We start from the raw sequence: 21,414 nt of genomic DNA, 5'->3' as shown, positions 1-21,414 counted from the left end.
CAATAGCATCAATAAATGAGAATATCCAAGTAAGCTCTTAAGTTTCCCAACCACCATCCCTCTCTATGTCTGCCAAATCCCTTTGCGGATATTTTAAATTCCTATTGAGGACCCCTGGAACAGTATATAATTCCAGGTAAACACATTCTCTCTACATACTGCTCTTCAGTAGTAAACTGGTGAATGGAACACACACCTACAGCTTCAATCTACAACAGAATTTCTAGGCTGTACAAAGACTAGTGGTGATTTTTGTGCTGATAGTGGTTGGAAAGCCTCATATGGGAACCTTCAGAGCTGTGCATATCTGCATTAGCTGACTGACAAAAGTACCTCACAGCTTCAGTTCATTCTTGCTTATGTTTTTTTCCCATGTCTTGCTTAGGACTAGAATCTCATTGTGTTAAAACTGGGAGAAAACAGGTGGCCTATGCCCTATATAACTTAAAAAACCTGTATAAGCAAGATAAAAGGCAACTGATGTGTGCACATAGAGTGTGAAACTGCTGGTCAGTGTGAAACAAAATGGTCTCACCATCCTGGCAGCTTAGTGTTTACAGTCTTCTTGTACACAATGGCAGGAAGAGAAGTTGTGGAGAAAAGTGAAAGGGCTTTGTGGAATTCTCCCAGTGATGGGTATGCAGAAGACAACCTCAGAATGCTTGTTTCAGCATATAGTAGGACAGTAGTAGAAATGGATTTGGAAGAAGGAACTGACTTCATAGTACTGGGTTGTAGATCTTGAGAGGATTTAAAATAATCTGTGGTGCAGAAGAACCAGCAGCAGAGTGGACAATGACTAAAATAACTTTATAAAATAGAACTTCTTATTGATCAGTAATCAGTATATAACTGTATGAGTTCCACAGAAAATGTTTAATCTGCATTTGACTGCAGTAAAGCAATTAACAAAGGTGGCAAATTAATTGATAAATAACTTTCTGCAATCAGGCAGACTTAAAATAGCATTTGTGCACCTTTTTAAAATTACTTCTTTCATTGACACAAGAATGAAGGAACTTTTTTTTGTAAGGAATGAAAGATTGAGTCCTTAATGACTTTGTGCTTGGTGCTTATCTCCCTCATGAATCTTGCCTATTCAGTAGGTTAGAAATTAAAATTAATAAAAGGTAAGCACTTTAGGAGTGAGCCTTCCATCTTCTGGATTGCATTTTTAGAATTACCCTACCCCCTAAAATGGGGAAGGAGACTACTACAGCTGATCTGATTTTACACAGTAGCCCAAGATCAAGTAAACTTTTAATGTGATCAATCTCAGAACAGATTTTGGGGCTGAGCTGTGCTCTGCACAGGTGCAAGGAGATGAGGCAGAGAAGTGCCCTTTTATGTGCTGAGTCTGGTGCCCTTTCATACTCAGTTAGTTTAATTTGGCTCATAAGCACATGTGAAAGGGATCTCCTGTGTATCAGGAAGTGCTGGCAGCCAGGGCGCTCACAGGACGCTCCTCACGTGCGTTGAACTGGCATCCAGAGCAGACTGGGGCCAGCTTCACCTTTGTTGTGGCTCTAGATAGATTGTCAGCAGAAAAAATCCTGAGAGGCTGTACTTTTTAGATGTAGTAATGCAACAGCTAGTATTCCTGAGTATTATTATAAAATAGACTCCTATTTTAAGGGTGAGGATTCTGAGGAGTAAGATTGTCTAAATGCATTAAACAAGACTTTTTTTTTTTCTCTTGAAAACATCACCCCAAGCTTTTTCTCATACTGTTTTTTTTTTAAACTGTGCCTCTTTATTTGATGTACCTTCACATATATGTGTTTACAGTGATGAATTTAAGTGTAATTTTATCTAATGATATTACAGGTGTTCCTCTGCATTCTTTGAGGAAGAGAGATCAGCGTTAAAACAGAAACGACAGAAAATCAGACTTTTGCAGCAGCGGAAGGTTGCAGATCTTTCACAGTTCAAAGATCTTCCAGAAGAAATTCCATTACCACTTGTAATAGGCACAAAAGTTACAGGTAATTTCTTAAAAACAAACAAAATAAGCAGCCAAGTGTATTTTGCAAAGATTTTAGTAAGATTTTAGTGCACATAATTATAATAAATGTAAGACATCAAAAATTTTATCGGTTTTTTGTTAGTTCATTGAGAAGGGTCCTTGTGAAGATTAGATGATATTTTAAAAACAGTGGTAAGGTTTTGAGGTGCAAACTTAAGTAGATATTATAATTATTATTTCTGCTGTTCAAATTGTAGGGTTTTTTTCCATGTCTAGTATACCTAACAAACTTTGAAGAGAGGGAGATGCTTAGTTTCAAAATATTGAGTGTTTTCTGAGTTTAAAATCTGACCTAATATATAACTTGAACTTTATTTTTCTGTAAATATAACACTACCCTTTTTGAAACAAATAAACAATTGATATTGTAGCATAGTTGAACATGTATGCTAAACATTGCTTTACTGAAAAACCTTACACATAACTGAGGAAGGAATATTGTTGAAAACATTCCACAGGTTTTGTATAGTTTTATGCATATTTGAATTCCTCCCACCTGTCTGATTTTCGTCCAGGTGCTTTTCACTTCAGCATCTCCTATTCAAGCCACTACTGTTCACTGCATTTTTTGTGTTGAACACCATTGCCTTTAGCTCTTGCTGAAGAGCAGGCGTGCACCACAGTGCCTCTCCTCTTAGACCTCTTAGACCTGTATCCTTGAGCTGCCTTCCACACTGGTTTTTTGCTAAATATGCAGTCATAAGAGGAGGTATTCAGAGAGAAATCCTGTGCAAAATTATCTGGAAATTGACTTTTGCCTGCAAAATCTCTCTGTCAGAAGGTATTTGGTATGAAACAGTTTCTTAGACATAAGTGTAGTGTTGAGGATAAGATTTGGGAAATAATTGACCTGCAAACTTAAATTTTATGAAAGATTTGGTAATATTTCTATTAGATACTTATTTTTTCTGGGTTTGCCACCCCCCCGTTTAATCTGTCTTTAACTATACATATAAAGAATTACTTGCAAAAGTTGTAATAAATCTGTTTTTGTTATTTGTATCATAGCACTGTGATGTTTGGTTTCCTGGTTCTCCTGTTGTTTTTTTCAGCCCGTTTGCGAGGAGTCCATGATGGTCTGTTCACTGGACAAATAGATGCTGTAGACACTCTTAATGCTACCTACAGAGTGACTTTTGACAGGGCAGGTCTTGGAACACACACAGTCCCAGATTATGAAGTTCTTGTAAGTATTAATGACACATTCTAAAAGTAGCTGTAATAAGAAAATTGAAGTTTTTAAAATCCACAATCATATGTCTTAATCAAAAACAAGAAAATAAAAAATATTACACCCAGGTGGTATTGTCATAAAGTAGAAGCAAGCATAGCGGATGCATGGGAAATTCCAGGATAATGAACTTTTATTGTTGATGGTTTTACCGACCAGGATAACCCTCTGTGGTTAAAGCATAATGGCTCAGGGTGGACTAATTTACTAGACCAACTATTGTAAGCTGTTACAATAGCCTGAGTTCAATATGAAGAAATACAATGAGTAGTATAAGATCCCAAAGAGAATTCTGCAATGGGATCCTGCCAGGATTTGCAGAAAATGTTCAAGAAAACCCAGGCCTTTGTGATTTGCTGAAGTCAGGAAAGGCCTGTGGAATTGGCGAATCAGTATTATGAATTGACTGGAATTGATTTTGAAATTCCTTGTGCTAATGAAGCTACCTGGGAGGATGTTGTTTTGGTTAAATAAGTGGAGATTATCTCCCACCTCCTAGGCTTTTTTCCTGACATAGAGTCCAGCCTAGACTGCCAGGATTTCTGGAGGACCTCACTTTCTTTTGTATCTTGTGTAGTGCTGGATCTACATAATTCTTCTAGTCTCTCTCATGGAGTTTGGAACCTTTGCTGAACTCTTGTTGTGATTTGTCTTCCAATACGATTTTTGGAAATGTTCATGTAGGTTTTATTTGATGTGATGCCATAACATTTTGAAAACTCCAGCATCACATTAGGATTTTGAAGCTCCTGCCCGGACCAAAAGCAAAATGTTAATCTTTTCATGCCATTGGGTTGGGGTGTGGATAGGCACAGCTAGTCCAGATCCCAGAAATAGATTATATGTTCCAAAAGGACAAAACTTCATCAGGCACTGGAGTGTATCCTTCCTTTCCCTTTCCCTGTCTGACAGAGTAATGAGCCTCATGAAACCATGCCAATTGCTGCCTTTGGACAGAAACAACGGCCTTCACGCTTCTTCATGACTCCTCCCCGATTGCCATACACACCTTCACTCCAGTCTCCAATCACAGTAAGGCACTATTTTCAAGTAGTATTAATCACTGAAGTATTTTTGTTACGTGTTGAAGCTGTTACCTTAAAAAGTTTTTGAGGTTAATTTTCTGACATCATTTAGCAAGATCAAAATTTTAGCAAAACCCTCTAAAAAGCAGCTGTTCACTTAGATGTTTTATCCTTTATAGGACAGTGATCCTTTATTAGGACAATCTTCATGGAAAAACAAAATTTCAGGCACAGATAGTGAAACACTAGGAGGCTTTCCCGTAGAATTCCTCATTCAAGTGGTAAGTATTAACTGTAGCTCTTAATTTTGTTGTTTATTGTCCTTTTGTGTTTATTCTGCCAATTCTTCTGCAGTTCAATGACCTTCTGTTACTTTATGACAGATATGATAATAGCCAAATTAACTTTTGAAGAGGTGTTCATATTTGTTTTTATTCTCCCTGCTTAATTTTCTCACTTGTTTATAACCTTTGAAATATGCTGCCTTTCAGACCACAGAGGTCTTCAAAAGTGTCTTATTTTTCCCAGCTCTACCATTTTGTGTGAAAAAAGGTATTATTTCTGCGTGCAGACTTTAAAAAAACTTCTTTATTTATTTAAAAAAATACTTGCATTGTGCAAAGAACATTTGCCTATATGCATTATCATGTACAATTTATGTTATATAATGTTCTATCCTCTTGAATAAGAAAAGCAGCACTCATTTCCATGCGAGTAAACATTCATTTTACAGATAACACTACACGGAAAATACCTTTTTCACCTTTACAAAATAGTTCCTCAGTGGTTTTTGTGCACCAGTTCAGAAGAACACAGACAACTAATGTTAGGAAGCTGGGGTTCACTGAATATTAAAACACATTGAAGCATTTTCCAGGATGATGGAGGAATGTAATTGCTCGTGTTGGCTTAGCTTAAGATCTGTGATTGAAATGTACAAAAAGGAAAGCAGTTTTGAACATGCCAAAGGAGATTGGAATGATTCATGTTTAAAATATTAAGAACTGAGAAATAAAATGCCTCTCAGATTTTAATGTCTGTGTAATTGGTCAAAAGAACAAATTAGTGTCTGTAGCTCACATGATACACGAACATTTGGGCCATTCAACATAATGAATTTTATTTGACAGAATCATCTATTCAACTTGTCTTAGAGGAGACTTGCATGAAGCTGATTTTGAAAAAGGTGGCATGGCATCTAGCTTAGCTAAGAAAATTTAAAATAGATGTAGTTGCATATATATATATGGTAAAATTGAAATACATAAAATACAGTCTTTATGCAGCTGAAGTGGATCTGCAGCTGTCTGCCTGTTTGAGTCACAGAGTATGATCAGTGAGACTAGGTAACTAAGGTGAACTGAGCATTACAGTTACTTAGTACATCAATTTGATCTGTTTATTATATTGTTTCTGCATTTTAAATATGAAAATTTGTGATTTGTCAGTCACATTTGGTTGTGTATTACTACTCAGTATAAGGAAATCTTGAGTTTGACAAGCACAGGCCTATTGTTTGTATTGCAAATGGTGGCATTTTATAAAGATACCACATTAATATGTATTTTTGCTTGAAGATTTTCAAAATGCTTTGAACAAAATCAGTCCACAGATTTTTGGCATTTGTCTGTTTGAGCAATGACAAAAATCACAGGGTTTAAACATTTATGGAAATATTTGAAGCATATTTTTAAGAATCAATTTTTTAATTAGAAGTTTGAGGAGGTACTGAAATTTGTTGTTGTGAAATACATGAGACTGGTTAATGCTGATTATTGATTGTGCTGTATTCACCAGTCCAGATGTGTTTTTATGTTAAGGGTTGCTGCTCAGGATGTTTTAGTCTTTCTGTTAGAGTGGTACTTAAAGTCAAATCTGTTTTTCTGATTTAATGTTGATTCAGGAAGTAAATGCTCAAAAACTGTTTGATTCCAAGAAGACTTTCTGGAAAACTATCCCCAGGCAGTTATTTATAAGATGGAAAGAAACAATTTTATGGGAAGAATTTTAGACAAAACAGAAAATACAGAGTACACTTTGAATAAGATTTCAACCCAGCCCTTTATTTCCCTTATCTGAAATTTGGAAGAAGAGGAATTGAATCCAAAATCACATGCATACAATGACAAATAAATGTTAGGGGTATTCTCTTTATGTATAGATTGAAGTTGTAAGCAAACACTGGGACTTGTAATAACTATTTTAATCATTGTTCTACACTGTCTTAGTTTTTCTAGATCTTTATATTTATTATCTGAGACTAGATTAATGTATTAGAAGACTGGCTCAAAAATTAGCATGATATTAAGAATAAATTCAGCAATAAATGAGAAATATTTTTTTCCAAGTCTTTAACTCATTATGTAACGTATCCTTAAATATTTCATATGAAACTGTATGGCAGGTCAGTCAAAATCAATGGATTGCATTTGCACGTTCTTACCAGTATTTAAATTTGAAGGATGTTTTTCCAAGTATTCAACTGCACGTTGGGTTTGGTTTTTTTTTCCTTTCCTCCCTGCTTCCTTTTTTGTTTTGGGGTAAAAAATCTGATTGGAAGGCAGCGCTGTAGGACAAAGCAGATGTTGGCAGAGTCGCTGCATGCCCGGTAGAGGGAGTGTGGTGATGCAGCACGGGCACAGCAGCGACCTGGTATCTGCATGTGGGGAAAGGGGGGAAATCTTCCCAACTTAAATGCAGGAGGAACAACCTGATTTTTGGCTGTTTTCTCCTTATGAAAATTTTGAAAATATTGCATAGTAAGTTATCACACACACTGCAATTTGAAACGCTCAAATTTTGGGACTAACAAATGAAATCAGAAGTGAAAATTTGAACATTCTGGTTGGGTTGTTCCTTCATTTATTTTAATGTGGAAAAGCATTGTACTAAAAACTTGTTTCCAGTTTATTGAGAGCTATAAATTGCAACAGTAAACAGGATGAGTTGTGATGAAAATAAAGCTTTTAGGAAAGAATTTCTCAAGACAAATTGAGACTATTCAAATAGACTGGATTATAACATTCACTGGCAAATGAAAATGGAGGTCGATGTAATAAAATGTTCCCGTGAGAAAAAGTTGGTGGACATGATAGATACGGTGAAAATCCTTAGAGTCAGATTATCCTGATCACTGGAATATATCTTGGAATAGGATGAATATAATAGAAAATCCAAGCTCATCAAATGGAGAGCTAGCACTGTGCATCCTCACATGTCTGCATGTCAAAGTAGAAGTTAAGAATCAAATGCCTTGCAGATTCGGAGAATAAATTATATATTCTGCATTTATTTGGGAACTCATCAACTTCATGAAGAAGAATGTGTTAGGCAGTTGCTGGATGGTGATGACAGCAGAGCTTGACAAGTAACTTTTTGGCAGCAGTGGCAGATGGTGTACAGTGCTTTTCTTCCTCCCAGGTGTTTTATTGGCACCATGAACACTTGTGTGGTGTGTTAGAAACTAGATCAGAGAGACAATCCAGCTCACAAGTAGCAATTTTACTTTTCTTTCTTGCCCCTTCTGACCTTGTTTTTTGACACTACCTCTTCTGTGATTGGGTTTTTCATGCAAAATGCAAAGAGCAAAAATGCAAGTGCTGGCTCAGCATAGGCAGTGGGGGACAGCAGCAGGACAGAAATGAGCAGATGAAACTGGGAGGCTGATAATCCATGCAGTGTTGCCTCTGTGCCTCTGACCATGGCTCGCCATCCATTTGTAAGATGTATCTGGCAAAATACTTGGAGTATAAAGAAAGAAGTATTGATGCCATTTTACAGGTTTAGTGTCCAGATGTGTAATTCAGAGTAGTGTTACAGGCTTCTGTGCTCACACACAGGAAAGATGGCAGTGAACAGAAAAAGATACTAAAAGGGCCACAAAAGTTTAGGAGATGAGGAGCCCTTTAAAGGAGTGGAGTCTGGAAAGGCTTGGGTTGTGATTAGTCTGGTGGAAGAACAGTGGAGAAGAGATGCTTTTATTGTCTCTGGATAAACAGGGCTAAATACAAGGAGGGAACACTATATTTAGCTGAAAACCAGCTTTGGCTGTTTGGCAATTTCAAACAAATGGCTATGAAGTAAAAAGAGTCCATTTAGTATGGAAATTCCCAGAATATTCCTCATTAGCTGAAAGAGATCCTGGAAAAATTTTCTAATTACAATTTGTGAGGGCAAGTAACCTGGCTGCATTAAGACTGAGCTTAAAAAAATCACAAAAGGGATTGTGTACAAATCAGATGTGTGTTGAACTCGGAGTTCCCATTTCTCCCAGTCACGTGTTTCACTGCTAGGATGCAATTAATCCCTCTGGAATTTATAAAACCTGAAATTTTTGCTCTGTTCACTCCACTAATAAAGTGTTGCTGGTCTTAATGAAGCTAGGATTTCTCTTATGGCCCTGGAGTACAAATACTTTGAGGAGTGATGAGTGCGTTGAAAGTGCTCCCAGTGATTTCCACTTCAGCTAGGTCCCCAGGGCAGGAGACACAGGGTATTCCCATTACAAAAGAGGGAAATGGAAAGCCCAGAGTTGATCTGTACAAAATAGATCTAATCTCTATACCAGGGTTTACTGCAGGAGTTTTACACAAAGGGCTGGTGCTTGGTGGAGGGCACATCTGAGATGTCTGGAAAAAAAGGTGTAGTAAAGTGAATGACACTAATTGTAGTACCATGACTGTAACACTCTTCACTCTCCTTCAGCCTATAAAAGAAAAAGGTTCTTCAGCCTCTAGCTGGCCATAAATCAGATTAGTTTTCCTATAGGGAATTTCAGATGATGGATTTTAGCACTCATCAATTTAGGGCACTTGGAATCGCTTTAAAAATCTCTTGGAAATCCATCATTTAATTGTAATTAATTTTTATTTCTGCTTGACCAACAACTGAGAAATGCATTTTAAATTATGAAAGAAAGAGGTATGGTTTTTTATCTTGAATTTCTATGGCATTTCAAAACTGTTTAAGGACCTATTATTTCTAAGAATAGTTCCTTTGTTTTAGACCAGGTTATCGAAAATCCTTATGATCAAGAAGGAACACATCAAACAATTGAGAGAGATGAATACGGAAGCAGAAAAGCTGGTGAGAATGTTCTCTTTTCAGTTATTAAAACAGGATATGCTTTAAAAGCTAATGCACATAAATTTAGTTAGGAGTATAGTCTAAATAAAACCTGTATTTTATTGGTTTCTATGATATGAAGTGTCTTTATTATTTTTAAAGACAAGTCAGAGAGGTCAGTTGTTTCAAATATGATTCTCCTTTGAAAGCACTGTGCTTTGGAAACTGATTAATGTTAATGTCAGGATAGCACTGGTCACTGAACACATTAAGTAAGGAAATAATACTGTGTACCTTGAGAATTTGGTGTCCAAGTTTATATGGTAAGGTATTTATGCTAAAACTGTTTTGCAGATGGTAGATTCTTATTATCTCAGCTTTCTGGTTAAAACAGTTACTAATTTCAGAGATTTTTGTGTAAAGCTCTGAGAGCCCTTTACTGGCTTTTAAAGTTATAGTACCACAGCAGCTACAGCATAATTAGCAACAGCAGCAGAATAGTTTTTCTTGCTAACTTTATCTAATCAGCAGTCGGTAAATCAGAATTGTAAGAGTTGCTCTTCTACCACCCATGGCTATAACTTAACTTGAGGAAGCTCTCAGTCTCAGCCTTCTGCCAGCATCCATCTAGGCTGTTGTCTCTGCAGCGTACGGAAGGTTTGTGGAGAAGGGTCCCTTTTATTTCTTGAAACAAAACAGCTGATATTTTTTTTTCCATGTAAAATATTTGAATGTTGAAATATGTGATTTATTGGGGTGAGATTTCTATTTGTGCCTTCAATGATCATGTGCATTCTGTTACTCTGCTTCCTACTGCCCCATCCCTGTGTCTCTGTAATTTTCTTCTTCTGTACTATGGTGGTGTTCTTCAAAATCTTATCATTTCAGTTACTGTATTATTTTTCCTGTACATCAAATGTTTTGTCTTTTAAATTTGTGTGTTAGTAACTAAACTAGATGCAAAGAGAAGTAAGATTCAAACATATCATTGCAACCTCTAACTCTGATAATGAAAAGTTACCAACTCTTAATTTTTTTTTCTTAGAGATTTGTACTTTTGGGTAGATAAGGAGATCCATAGAAAAGACAGTATCCTTCCTCTAGCAAGAGCCCGAATGTTAGCTCGGCTATGAAGTCATAAATTACGTGTTTTGTTGCTTTTAGTGGTCTCCTTGTTCCTTGAAATTGAAAGAGCAAAAAATCAACTGAGAAGGAAACTGAGTAGATTCTAACTTTGATACATTTTAGCTCAATTGTAACCTGCTAAGGACTTTGAGATACTTTGAAATTCTTCCCTGCTCTGTTTCCTTTTGAAAACCGGCAATCATAAAGCAATCCCATTATATTCAAGGCTGTCCTGATAAAAATAGGGGGTGTGATACCTTTCTATTGGATCATATTCTTAGCCCATCTTCTAATCCTCTTTGTCCCTTGGCAACCCCATCTATGTTTGTGCCACTGAGTTTGTGTTGCTTCTCCTTTAAATGTTGCTTCTCCTTTAAAATATATTCTCTTTGAACAAGAATCTTTTTCCAATCTCGGTTCACTTCAACATCAATAACATACCTGAACATGAATAAAATTGAATCCTTTGAGTTCATTCAGGTGTACTTAAATTGTCAGACTTTGGTAATAATTCATACATTTGTCATTTGGTAAGAGTACCACTGCTGTTTGGTTTTAAAATAATCCCTTCATGAAGACTTCTGTTTAATGATTGATTCAATATAGAAATATTGGAACTGACCAAAATCAAAAATGATATTGAATGTAGGCCAGTATTATCTGGCAATAATAATAATAAATTTACACAAGTCAGGGGATGCCTTCAGAGAAGCTATTAATGTATACAACTGTACATTTTTTGTCTCATTTTTCTTGACATCACCATACTGGTCTGGGTTGCAGCCTAAGAACAAATTACTGTGTACATAAAACAATAAACATTTGGATAAACAAGTGTAAATTGAAAGGACCTGCAATAAAAGCAAGGTAAAGGTAATGCTGGTTGTCTCAGAGAAGCATCTATATCCTTGGTGACAGAGGTGTTACCTGCTTCCATCTGCTGGAAGCCATCCATCTTTTATCAGTTTAGCTGTTCATCGGTGTTTCCAGGTCTTGGGTTGTGCCCAGGTCAGAAATAGTGTTGGTGCTAAGAAATATTTCTCTTGCCCTTAGCCTTTCCTCTCAAACAGGGAATTCATAGTTGTCTGCAGCTTTCATAGCTGTGCTGGAGCAGGTCAGTTTGCTCTAAAGGAACTGGTCACTGGAGAAGGTCTGAAAGATTTTTATTCTTTTGTGTTCCAGAGCTGCAGAAAGTATGCTAAATTCATGCTGCTTTCCAGTGAATTCTGAAATTGTGGTGTTAGTTTAAAGCCCTGTTAAGTTTAAGTTTACTCATATTTGTAAATCCCTGGAGATTATTTCAGTGATTAGGTTTAATGGGGAACTTTGAACTGAACTAATAATCGAAACTCTTTGCATTTTTGACCAGGATTATCCTGATGGAGGCTCTTGACTTTGCAATTTGCTTTACCTTGTGTGTGAAATCTATAGCTACAAGTTTTGATTGTAGGAGATAGCTGTATCTCAATCCTATGGCTGGGACTACCTCTAGCTTCTCTTGCAAGAGGCAATTTGGAGAGGAAATTTTACAATATATTGTATGTTTTGTTTCAATTTCATAAATATCATCCAAACAAGGTTAAGCTGTAGTCTGAAAAGAGTGTAAGAAAAAAGGTACTCTATTTTGGTATTTATTCTTTTTGTGGAAAATCATGCTTACAAAATTCTATTACCAAATATAAGCTCTAGTAACTTTCTTTTTTGGCAGAACTGTTAGCTGTAACAGAAGGTGTGTAGCTCTGAGTCATCCTCAAGTGACCAATAATTTATTAGCCAAATGTGCCTCCCATCCTGCAGCAGAGGTGGTCGAGGCCATATTGTCCTGTACTATTCCTCTGCTGGCAGGATAGTTCTCTGCTCAACTAGTAAGGAGAAGCCATACCCAGGTACTGGAGGAATAAGCAGGTCATCTTCTGCAGGATTTACCAGCATAGATTGTTGTAGCATTTCAGGAAGGGAATAAAAGCACGGTTGGTACCTACACAGTTTCACTCAGAGTTACAAATAGTAATACTGCATTTTAATGTTAACATTTTCCTATTTGACACCGGGATTTCAAATATCTCAGTATCCTTTTCAAGTAAAAACTCCTTTTGATGAGTTCAAAATCTGTAACTGTACAGTTTTGTGTTAACTTTAATCTCTGCGTTGTGTTTTCCACAGAAATCCTATTCCATGCCAATCGGCATCGAGTTTCAGAGGAGATATGCAACTATTGTTCTAGATCTAGAACAACTAAACAAAGACTTAAATAAAGTTTTGCATAAAGTTCAACAGTACTGCTATGAGGTGAGATTTTGCTGGAATCTCTGTGAACTTGGTGGCTTTGCTCAACCTGAATAGAAAACAGAATAATTTCCTGGGAATAGGGTGCGGGTGGGGATCACTCTGAAATTAAACTATTGGTAGCTGTGTCGGATTCCTTCTGTGGAATTTGAGCTGGCTTTGAGCAACACTTTTCCTGATACCTGTGGCCTGTTCTTAAGGAGACATAAAGAAAACCCACTGTATTATATGCACACAAACTGTCTTTGAAATGATCTCATTTCACACATCCACCAAATGCAAATGATTCATGCATGTTATTCACAAATATGTGAATATATGCAAATAATTTCTCCTCTTCATATTTCTGCAGCTTGCTCCTGACCAGGGCCTCCAGCCTGCTGACCAGCCCACAGATCTGAGGCGCAGGTGTGAAGAGGAAGCTCAGGAGGTCGTCAGACAAACAAATACCTTGTCAACGGGACAACTCTGTGTGGAGAGTGAAAATTTAACTGATCTTATCTCTAGACTTACAGCAATATTACTGCAAATTAAGGTAAAAAGTTTGCACAAAATAGCTTCTCCCATACCATACATAGTGTTAAAGCTCTGCCAGTTTTTGTGCTGAACTGTGAGAACATTTTTGTTTTGTTCAACAGTGTCTAGCAGAAGGAGGTGATCTGAATTCCTTTGAATTTAAATCACTAACAGATTCATTAAATGACATCAAGAATTCATTAGACTCCTCAAATATCAGGTATTACTTTTTGACTATTTAATTCTTAATTGCACACTTTGTGATAGTTCTTACTGTATTTTAGAGGTGAACATTGATTATAATTAAGGAGTTTAATTTAATGGTAACTTCTGCTTATATGAAGGGACCCATATAAAAGGTGGGCTTCTTAAAGGGAATGTGAAATGAGCAGTTTTCTATTTGAAACTATCAGTGAAGTAACGTGTTGAAAAAAAGTTTTAAAGGGCTAAATTGGTGCAGCAACTTGTAGGCTTTCTTGTTCTTTATTAATTTATGACAACTGAAAACTCATCTTAGAACATTGTCAGCTTTTGAAATCCCAGTAGTAATACAAGTTTTTTAAACCAGAGAACAGTACAGTGTCAGTATTCTTTTAGCATATTAAACCTCTTGTCTATAAAATTCAGAATTAGAGGTTCTGAGAATTAGAGGTTCTGAGAAGCTTCCATTGGCAAGATTTTATGCTAAGAAACAGAAGAGCAGCCGTATTGTGCCAGATCAAAGGCCAATCTGTTCTAGATGGACCATTTTTTCAACAGTTATCTCAAGCAGCTGCCTGAGGAGGTATCATAAAAATACCAAGAATTTGGTAGCAAGAGCATAGTGATACTTGTCTGGAGTACCCAGCACCTTCCAGCAATTTGTGACCAGCATTTTTTGCTGCTAAATTATGTCATTTAGAAAATAAACCTAAATGCTAAATATTTTTTTATACCCTTGCTACTTGTATTGCTATGTAATAACATGAGGCTCACATGTGATTTTCAAATTTTCTAAAGATAGTAGGATAGCCTTTTGATTTCAGTATAATTATTGAGAAATACTGTTTTGTAGCATTTTTCATTAGGAAAAACAAAATCAAACCTCAGACATTAGTGGAACTTCTTTATAATCAGCCCTGCAAATTGCATGTTGGAATTGATTCAAGTAAAGGCTGATGTACCAGCAAAGACAGTGATGATGTTTCCGTTTCACAGTACTTATTTTGTCTATTTTAGCACCTCTTCATAATATTTTAATTTTACTAACTCTGGTCATGTTAAAACCTTACTTTAAGTGCCCAGGTCAGTGACTTTTGATTTCTTGCAGCTGTTTTTGCAAGTTGTATTTTCCCATATTTCTCTGTCAAGTTGTATTTGTAAGTACTGTTCTTCAATTCAGCTGAATTTTTGTACAGGCCAGGTTCACTTCTTCATTTTTCACCTTAGAGATATTCAGACATATCTCTTACATATGGGGTTCAACATTTATTTCTTTCCTTCTTTTTCTCTTCCTGTAGCTGTTTTCAGAATAACGTTGAGATCCATGTGGCACATATTCAGAGTGGTCTGAGCCAGATGGGAAACTTACATGCTTTTGCAGCTAATAATACCAACAGAGACTGAAAACTTCCTTTCAAGTGTACAGCAAGTAGTTCTGGAAAATCTTCCTTTCTATACGCTTCACCAAATACCCTACTGCCAGAAGATAAGGAACGAGAACCTCTCAGAAAGGACCCTTTTAAATATAATATATCTGCTTCTTAAGGAAACCAGCATTACTGGCCAGCGTTACATTAGATTTCTCCATTTGTTATTCACATGCAGTAGTTTTGCAAACTGGTAGTCTCTTAGTAATTGCATTGATTATAGTAAACTTGAAAGCATACTTTCATATAATTTGAGCTTAGTTTTTAAAAGTTCAGATTAATTCTGCACACCTCTTGCTGTTGAATCTCCTGGTATGTTAAGAAGTGCTGAAGAGGAAATGGCATGAGTTAGTAGCCTCATGGCAGGTCTTTGTTGTGTAAAGCTACACCTCTGTGTAGCTCTTCAGAGCTGCTAGGTCAGCCCTTGGGAAGCCCAGGCATTCCTGATCTAAGGAAGCAGCAGCAGGATACAGCCAGCAAACATAAGCTGTAAACTGGAGGATGTTGGGCAGGTCTATCGATCAGTCAATGTCTTGTTGGAACTCTTAATTTATCATAACTTATAGAAGGAGTCTAATGAAGGAATATAAAAACGTAACTGTAAACCAATATCTTTCTGGAAAGTTGTGGCTTTTCCCTTCACAAAGAGCAAAAGAAGTGCTTTAGGTGGTATTTTATATAAGTGACTGGTTAAACATTGTTTTTCCGAATTCTTGTTTGTTTTGCACAAGTTTTAAATTAGATGACTGGTTATTCAACTATACCCACCATATATAAATATGAAGATTTTTATAATTAAAGATAACCAGTGATGTAAACTGCAAAAATAAGAAGTGATAACCTGCCTATACCTTTTGGAATGTTAATCTTGTAAAAAGTGTGTATTGATTTGTTTAAATAGTCTTGTAAAGCTTCTGTGTAATGAATTGTTTCCAGGTATGGATTTTCAGAGATAGCTGTAGAGGTGTTTTTGATTCTTTTAGATGCCTCATTAAATAAGGTCTTTTATATGTTAATGTATAAAGAATATGTAAACAGGATTATTTTCAATTTTAAAATTTTGTATAGTTTAAAGATGCTTCTGTATTCTGTGTTGGTATTGTGCCACTGCAAAACTTTAGTGCAGAGTTTATATTTAGCTAAATTTGTTCTGTTAATTAAGAGAAATGCATAAATCTTTTATTCTCAATGAAATTTGTAACTGAATAAATTGACCTATGAGAGTTGATATATTTCACAAAAATGCAAAATTTTTTGCAGATGGTCTCGGGTCATTTTTTTAAGAGAAGCTAATTGCTGAAAATGAAATGTTACAAGGACGAGGTGAGTAGCTGTTTTAAAAGGTATTTTAGAATTTTGCAAGGGATACTATAAAATAATGATTAAAAGTAATTTAGCTGAGTTGCCCAGGAAAACTTAGCTCTCATAATGCAATAGAATATTGTAGTGGTCCCTGCAGTTGCTTTTGTAATGATGTCATTCGTTATTTTGTGGTGTTGCCATCTGTTTGATGAAGACAAAAAGGAGTCCTCTCCCTCTGGCCCTTTCATGTAAATAGAGAAATGTTCCAAAGCCTGGTTTAAGGTACATAAGTTCAGTCAGACAGGAAGTAATCTGCTCTACAGCTAACTCAGGAAAAAGGAACCATTCCCTTGTACCCCTGTGCTCACGTGCCTGAGCTCCCTCTGCACACCTCTCTGATCCCATCCTGCTCTGTTGGGACTCAGGCTCAGCTTGTGCACCGAATGCTTTTGAGGAGCAGGATTTCCCAGTGTACAACACCAGGAGGGTAATCTGGCCCTGTTCATAGCAAACATCCCAAACTGAGAGGGAGACAAGTTGTAGACACTAGTACATACCAGAGGATTTGGGAACCTGCTTTTCATGACAATCCAACTGGACACAAAATAGGATAACCACCATTGCGATAACCACCACACTCCAATCTCGACTCTGATTCTTTAGGTATGATGATCTTTACATGTGGATACTTAAATGTGCTCTCCAGCATGTTTTCTGTTGATGTAGGTTTTTTCATTATTGCAGGGTAATATATCATAGAAAGATCTGTTGTTTGTGAGAAGCCGTGTACTTCCACATGTCATTTGTCCCACTTAATGTAGGCAGTGTGAATATACACATCATTTCTTTTCTCTGAAAGGCTGCATTCTCCTTGGGTACTGATGTGTTGGGTCAGAGCTAATGTTTAATTTTGGTGACAGTTAAAAATGCAGCTGCTTTTGCTGAGTGTGCCCCAAGCATAGCACGAGTCTCAAGAGCTCATTGCAACTGCTGTACCTAAGTCTGCAGGAGCAGAACATGTTACTTTGATTTATTATAATCAGTAAATTTGAATTTACCCTGAGCCCCCAAGAAACCATGGTCTCAGTTTCTGTCTCTTCTGAAAGTGCTTCACTTCTGGGCTTTTCCTGATCCCCAGCATAGCACCCAAGTCCACTTGGGACAGATGGTGTGTGAAATAGGTTGGTTGGTTTTTTGGTTCATATTTTTTTCAAGGATAGCTCTGGGGTTTTTTTGATGGATGATTAATCAGCAACCTTGCCATGCCGCTTCACCTTGCAAGCTTGTAGTCCAACCAGTGTTTAGCTGTCCCAGATCTCACAAGCACAGGTATGTTATGGGGTAGGACTGAGGCATTTTGTAAATTGGTAACCTTATTCTGTAGGGTATGATTCCTGATACAGGGTGTTTCTGCCACCAGTACATGGGTCATTTTTCCTGTGCTTCTGGCTTTCAGGTGCTTTTCCATAACTTACAGCTTGCTCTGCTAGGCTCTGAAGTACTATTTTGTAAGCAGGAAGAATTTGCCTTATCCTCAAAATATGTACAGAGTTATGTATCCTTCCTCAATAAATTGAGTTAGAGGAGAGACTTCTGTTGTTACTGATTTTGCTGTTCTCAGTGCAGAGCCATTCAGCCAATGATCATGTGGACAGCTTCTGTGTAGTCCCTGCCTACAGCTAAACCACCCTTACAGGGTCCACAAAACATTCCCATTTCTCTTGGTTTAAGTGGCAGACTGGAGGCTTTTGTCTGAACACTTGAGATTTGGGGGTTTGTATTACTTAGGCCAGACATTTCCATTTTCATTTAGGGATGGGGATGGTTGTTTGGGGCAGATTTAAGACAAATGCTGACAGAGAAAGGTTTAAGGCGGAGTTTCTGAAACCTATTCTTCAGGCCCCTTAGGTCTCTCATCTACATCTAAACTGCAGCCGTAGCTCTCCAGGATCTGGGACAAGAACGTGCAGGTGTGATATCTACCACTTCTCTACCCCACCATCAGCCAAGGTAAGAAACCTCACCCCTGCACCAGGTACACACACAAGCAGATCAAAAATGTAACCTTTATTTTATTTTCCTTGGTTGAAGAACCCTGACAGACCATCTCTCTTTTCTAAGACCACCCCCCACTCCCAAAACACAGTGGAGATTTGGGTTAGCTTTTTGGCTAAAGAAGGTTAAATAGATATACTAAACATGATAAAAGAAAGTTTTAAATACAGTGTAAAAAGATGCCCTCAGCTGATGGAGCCGACCCGTATCTTTCTTAAATAAATAGTTAAAATCAATTACTACCGGATAAAGTGCAACAGTGGCAGAGCAGCAGTGGTGAGGTAGCGCAGTGTGTGACCGCTCGTCCCCCGAGCAGCGCACCGCGGGCCGGGGTCCAGCGGGAGGGCTTCGCAGCGCGGCCGGGGCTGCGCCTTTCACCTGCCCCCGCCTGGGCCGCGTCCCGCCCCGGCGGCGCTCAGAGGGCACGGAAGGCGCCGAGCGCGTTCTCCTCCCACTCCGAGCCCGACTCCGAGTAGCCGCTCGTGTCCTCGGCGTCCGACACGGGCGAGTACTGCCCGCAGAAGGCGCGGGCAGGCGGGAAGGGGCCGGCGGCGCTCCCCGCGAACGGCGCGGGTTCGGCCCCGCCGGGCTGGCCAGGCGGGAAGCCCTCGAAGCCGGGGCCGGGGGGGAAACCGGGGGCCGGCGGCCACGCGTATGGGGCCGAGCCGTCCTCCGTGCGGGCCACCCCGGAGAGGGCGCAGCGGGGCCGCTCCGGGGCGCGCAGGGCGGCGAAGCGGGGCGGCCGCGGGCAGCCCGGCGGCGGAGCGGCGGGGCCGGGGCGGGGCGGGCCCCGCTGGCGGCGGGACTTGGCGCGGCGGTTCTGGAACCAGACCTGGGGAGAGAGGGCGGCGGTGAGCGAGCGCGGCGGGGCGGCCCCGGCGCGGCGGGCGCGGCACAGCCCGCGCCCCTCACCTGGATGCGGGACTCGGGGATCTGCGTGGCGTCGGCCAGTTTCTCCCGTAGGTAGATGTCGGGGTACATGGTGTCCTGGAAAACCAGCTCCAGCGTCTCCAGCTGCGCCGCCGTGAAGCTGGTCCGCTTCCGACGCTGCGAGGCCGCCGGTGCCCCCTCCGACGGCGCCGCCGGGGGAAGCGCCCTGAGGGCGGGCGAGGCCGGGCCGGGCCCGCCGCCCCCAGCCCACCGGCCCGCGGGGAAGGCGGGCGGCTCCGCCGGGGGCGCCCCGAAGCGCAGCGCGGCCATGGCAGCGGCGAGGAGGGGGCCCGGACGGCCCGCCGCGCTTTATAGCCGGGGAGGGGGCTCGGCAGGGGCGGGGGGTTCGAGGGGGCGGCGCGGCCCCGCGGGGAAGGTGAGCTCCGGGCACCCCGCCGGGCCCCGGGCTGCCGGTGGGGTGCCCGACTGCGGCGGCCCCTGCCTTGCTCAGCCCAGAGGACTCAGTGATGCCCTCCCTAGGCGTGCCTGTCGGGGGTGCGTGATGGCTGGCAGCCCTCGACTTCCCGCCCGAAACATGGACAGCAGGAGGGAGAGTGGGGGCTTTGCATCCGCACGCAAAACAACTGGGTGTTGGGAGTTTGGCACCCCGGAGAGAACCCAGAGCAGCGGCTGGATTATTTCTGATACAGCATCTGACTGAGCTGGTAGGATTATAGAGTTCACTCCCTCCAGCTATTGATGTGGAAGTAGGTGCTCCCAAGTAGCTGACTGCTTTGGCAATGGATCGCGCATGGTGTGAGACATAAAGAAGACAGAAGTTATCTCTTCTCCTGGCCGAGACTTGCTCCACTTGCAGTGCTTCGCTGCCAGCTGTGCGGGTGGTATACAGCTTCCTGCTGTGCCTGCTGCTGTAAAAACATCTCTTTCTTTTTAATATGCAAGCTCAATGCACCTGGAGAGCCACAGCAGCTCAGGCAGGGCAGAGGCAGACATTGGTGTCATCACCTTTTCCACTACTTGCCTTTACACATCGTACTCGCACATCCCGTGTGCTTCTGCCGTAGCTGATTCCCAGACAGAGAGGTCTCTGAAACCTTCCCTCACATCCCAACAACACCAAGGCACTTTAAATGGTTTGTCCTCATTTTTCTTTTTATAACTGCCTCCTGAGAAAAGTTATTTCGTACAGAAAACCATGTTGAAATTGTTCAAAGCTGGTTTTGGTAGTTTTGTTCCTAAAACATTTGTACCTTTGTGCTTTTACATATGCGGCGGTCCAGGTGCTTTCATGACTGAAGTTTCTAGGTTGTTCCCAAAATCTTGAGCTGTAGCCTGCAGACAGCCGTCAGAGAAATGAAACTTGTACAATGTTCTCAATTAGCAGTGTAATGAAAGGGCACAGGTGAGTGGTGATTCAGAAAGCACAAGACAGCATTATTTAAGGTTTTTAGTGAAAAATTCATGGAGGGTTGAATCACCCTGCAGATTCTATGCAGATATAGAAGATGCCACAGGTGGCAGCAAAAGAGTATTATTCTAGGTTATATTTACATGATGAATGTTTTATTGTATTTTACATCAAATAATATTCCTGAGAAACATAGTAGAGGTTTCTTTTCTGAAAGATTTAATCCTGCTTGGAATTATTCCATTATAAGGATATAGTTTCTAGGATTTGGTTAAGGTTGATTAAGTCTGCCAGACAGAGAGCAGGTTTTTGAGGAAATGTGTTTTTTCACACACATACATGTGATTTTCTTTCAGCAGCAGCCCAGGCTTAAAGAGCTGCTGGCACCACAGGCCCCCCACTGTTCACCCCTGTCCTGATGCCTTCCCTTTAGCTGAGCAGTTATCCACACTGTGTGATTAAGGAATTAACCCAACTTAAATTAACTGTACAGTAGTAACAGTTGGGGGTTGTTGGTTGGGTTTTTTCAATCCCGATCTGGGATTCCTACCTATGGGTTACCAATACCCCCAGGGTGGCTGTACAAGTGTGAGGATACTCCCAGATGGAGCAGGAGGGAAATGAGGGGATCCCATCTGGGGTTCTTCTACGACTTCCCCACCTGGATCTGATTCTGAATTAGCAGAGAACAAAACTGAGAAAGACCGCCCAGAAGCATGGTGGTTTTCAGTGTCAGACTTCCCATTAAGCCAACTATCAATGTATATTGAACAGATACCCAGGAAAGAGTGAGTACTGGCAGCTAATAGACCTGTTCCCAACTCATAAATCTGGAAATGGGCTAACTCTTTGATCTC

At 39.9% G+C, this 21,414-nt stretch overlaps 2 protein-coding genes across 5 annotated transcripts in view; one reads left to right on the top strand and one right to left on the bottom strand.

Annotated features, from left to right (window-relative positions):
• The window catches only part of LIN9 (lin-9 DREAM MuvB core complex component), a 38,844-nt gene extending 22,876 nt beyond the window's left edge, over positions 1-15,968 (top strand). For 2 of the 4 annotated variants that reach the window (XM_062489333.1, XM_062489330.1), the window contains 9 exons: positions 1,828-1,985; positions 3,079-3,212; positions 4,170-4,289; positions 4,462-4,563; positions 9,287-9,367; positions 12,635-12,760; positions 13,110-13,292; positions 13,396-13,493; positions 14,773-15,968. In XM_062489333.1, the coding sequence (XP_062345317.1) occupies positions 1,828-1,985; positions 3,079-3,212; positions 4,170-4,289; positions 4,462-4,563; positions 9,287-9,367; positions 12,635-12,760; positions 13,110-13,292; positions 13,396-13,493; positions 14,773-14,878 (1,108 nt within the window). In that variant the 3' untranslated portion in view covers positions 14,879-15,968. The remainder of the gene's footprint in view (positions 1-1,827; positions 1,986-3,078; positions 3,213-4,169; positions 4,290-4,461; positions 4,564-9,286; positions 9,368-12,634; positions 12,761-13,109; positions 13,293-13,395; positions 13,494-14,772) is intronic. The other 2 variants (XM_062489332.1, XM_062489331.1) reach the window with 2 other exon arrangements.
• A 2,705-nt stretch (positions 15,969-18,673) lies between these two features.
• On the bottom strand, positions 18,674-19,458 carry MIXL1 (Mix paired-like homeobox). The gene is made up of 2 exons (XM_062489329.1): positions 19,171-19,458; positions 18,674-19,090 (listed from the first exon to the last, which is right to left on the bottom strand). The coding sequence occupies exons 1-2, from the start codon at positions 19,456-19,458 to the stop codon at positions 18,674-18,676; spliced, it is 705 nt and encodes a 234-aa protein (XP_062345313.1).
• Between the last annotated feature and the right edge of the window lie 1,956 nt (positions 19,459-21,414).

This window comes from Cinclus cinclus, chromosome 3 (genome assembly GCF_963662255.1).
Source record: "Cinclus cinclus chromosome 3, bCinCin1.1, whole genome shotgun sequence".
Taxonomy (NCBI): Eukaryota; Metazoa; Chordata; class Aves; order Passeriformes; family Cinclidae; genus Cinclus; species Cinclus cinclus.
This window is presented reverse-complemented; position numbering and strand designations above follow the sequence as displayed.

Coding starts and splice junctions, on each gene's coding strand:
- MIXL1 (XM_062489329.1), bottom strand. CDS start 19,458: ATGGCCGCGCTGCGCTTCGGGGCGCCCCCGGCGGAGCCGCCCGCCTTC. Junction 19,091..19,170: donor TCCCCGAGTCCCGCATCCAG/GTGAGGGGCGCG, acceptor CTCTCTCCCCAG/GTCTGGTTCCAGAACCGCCG.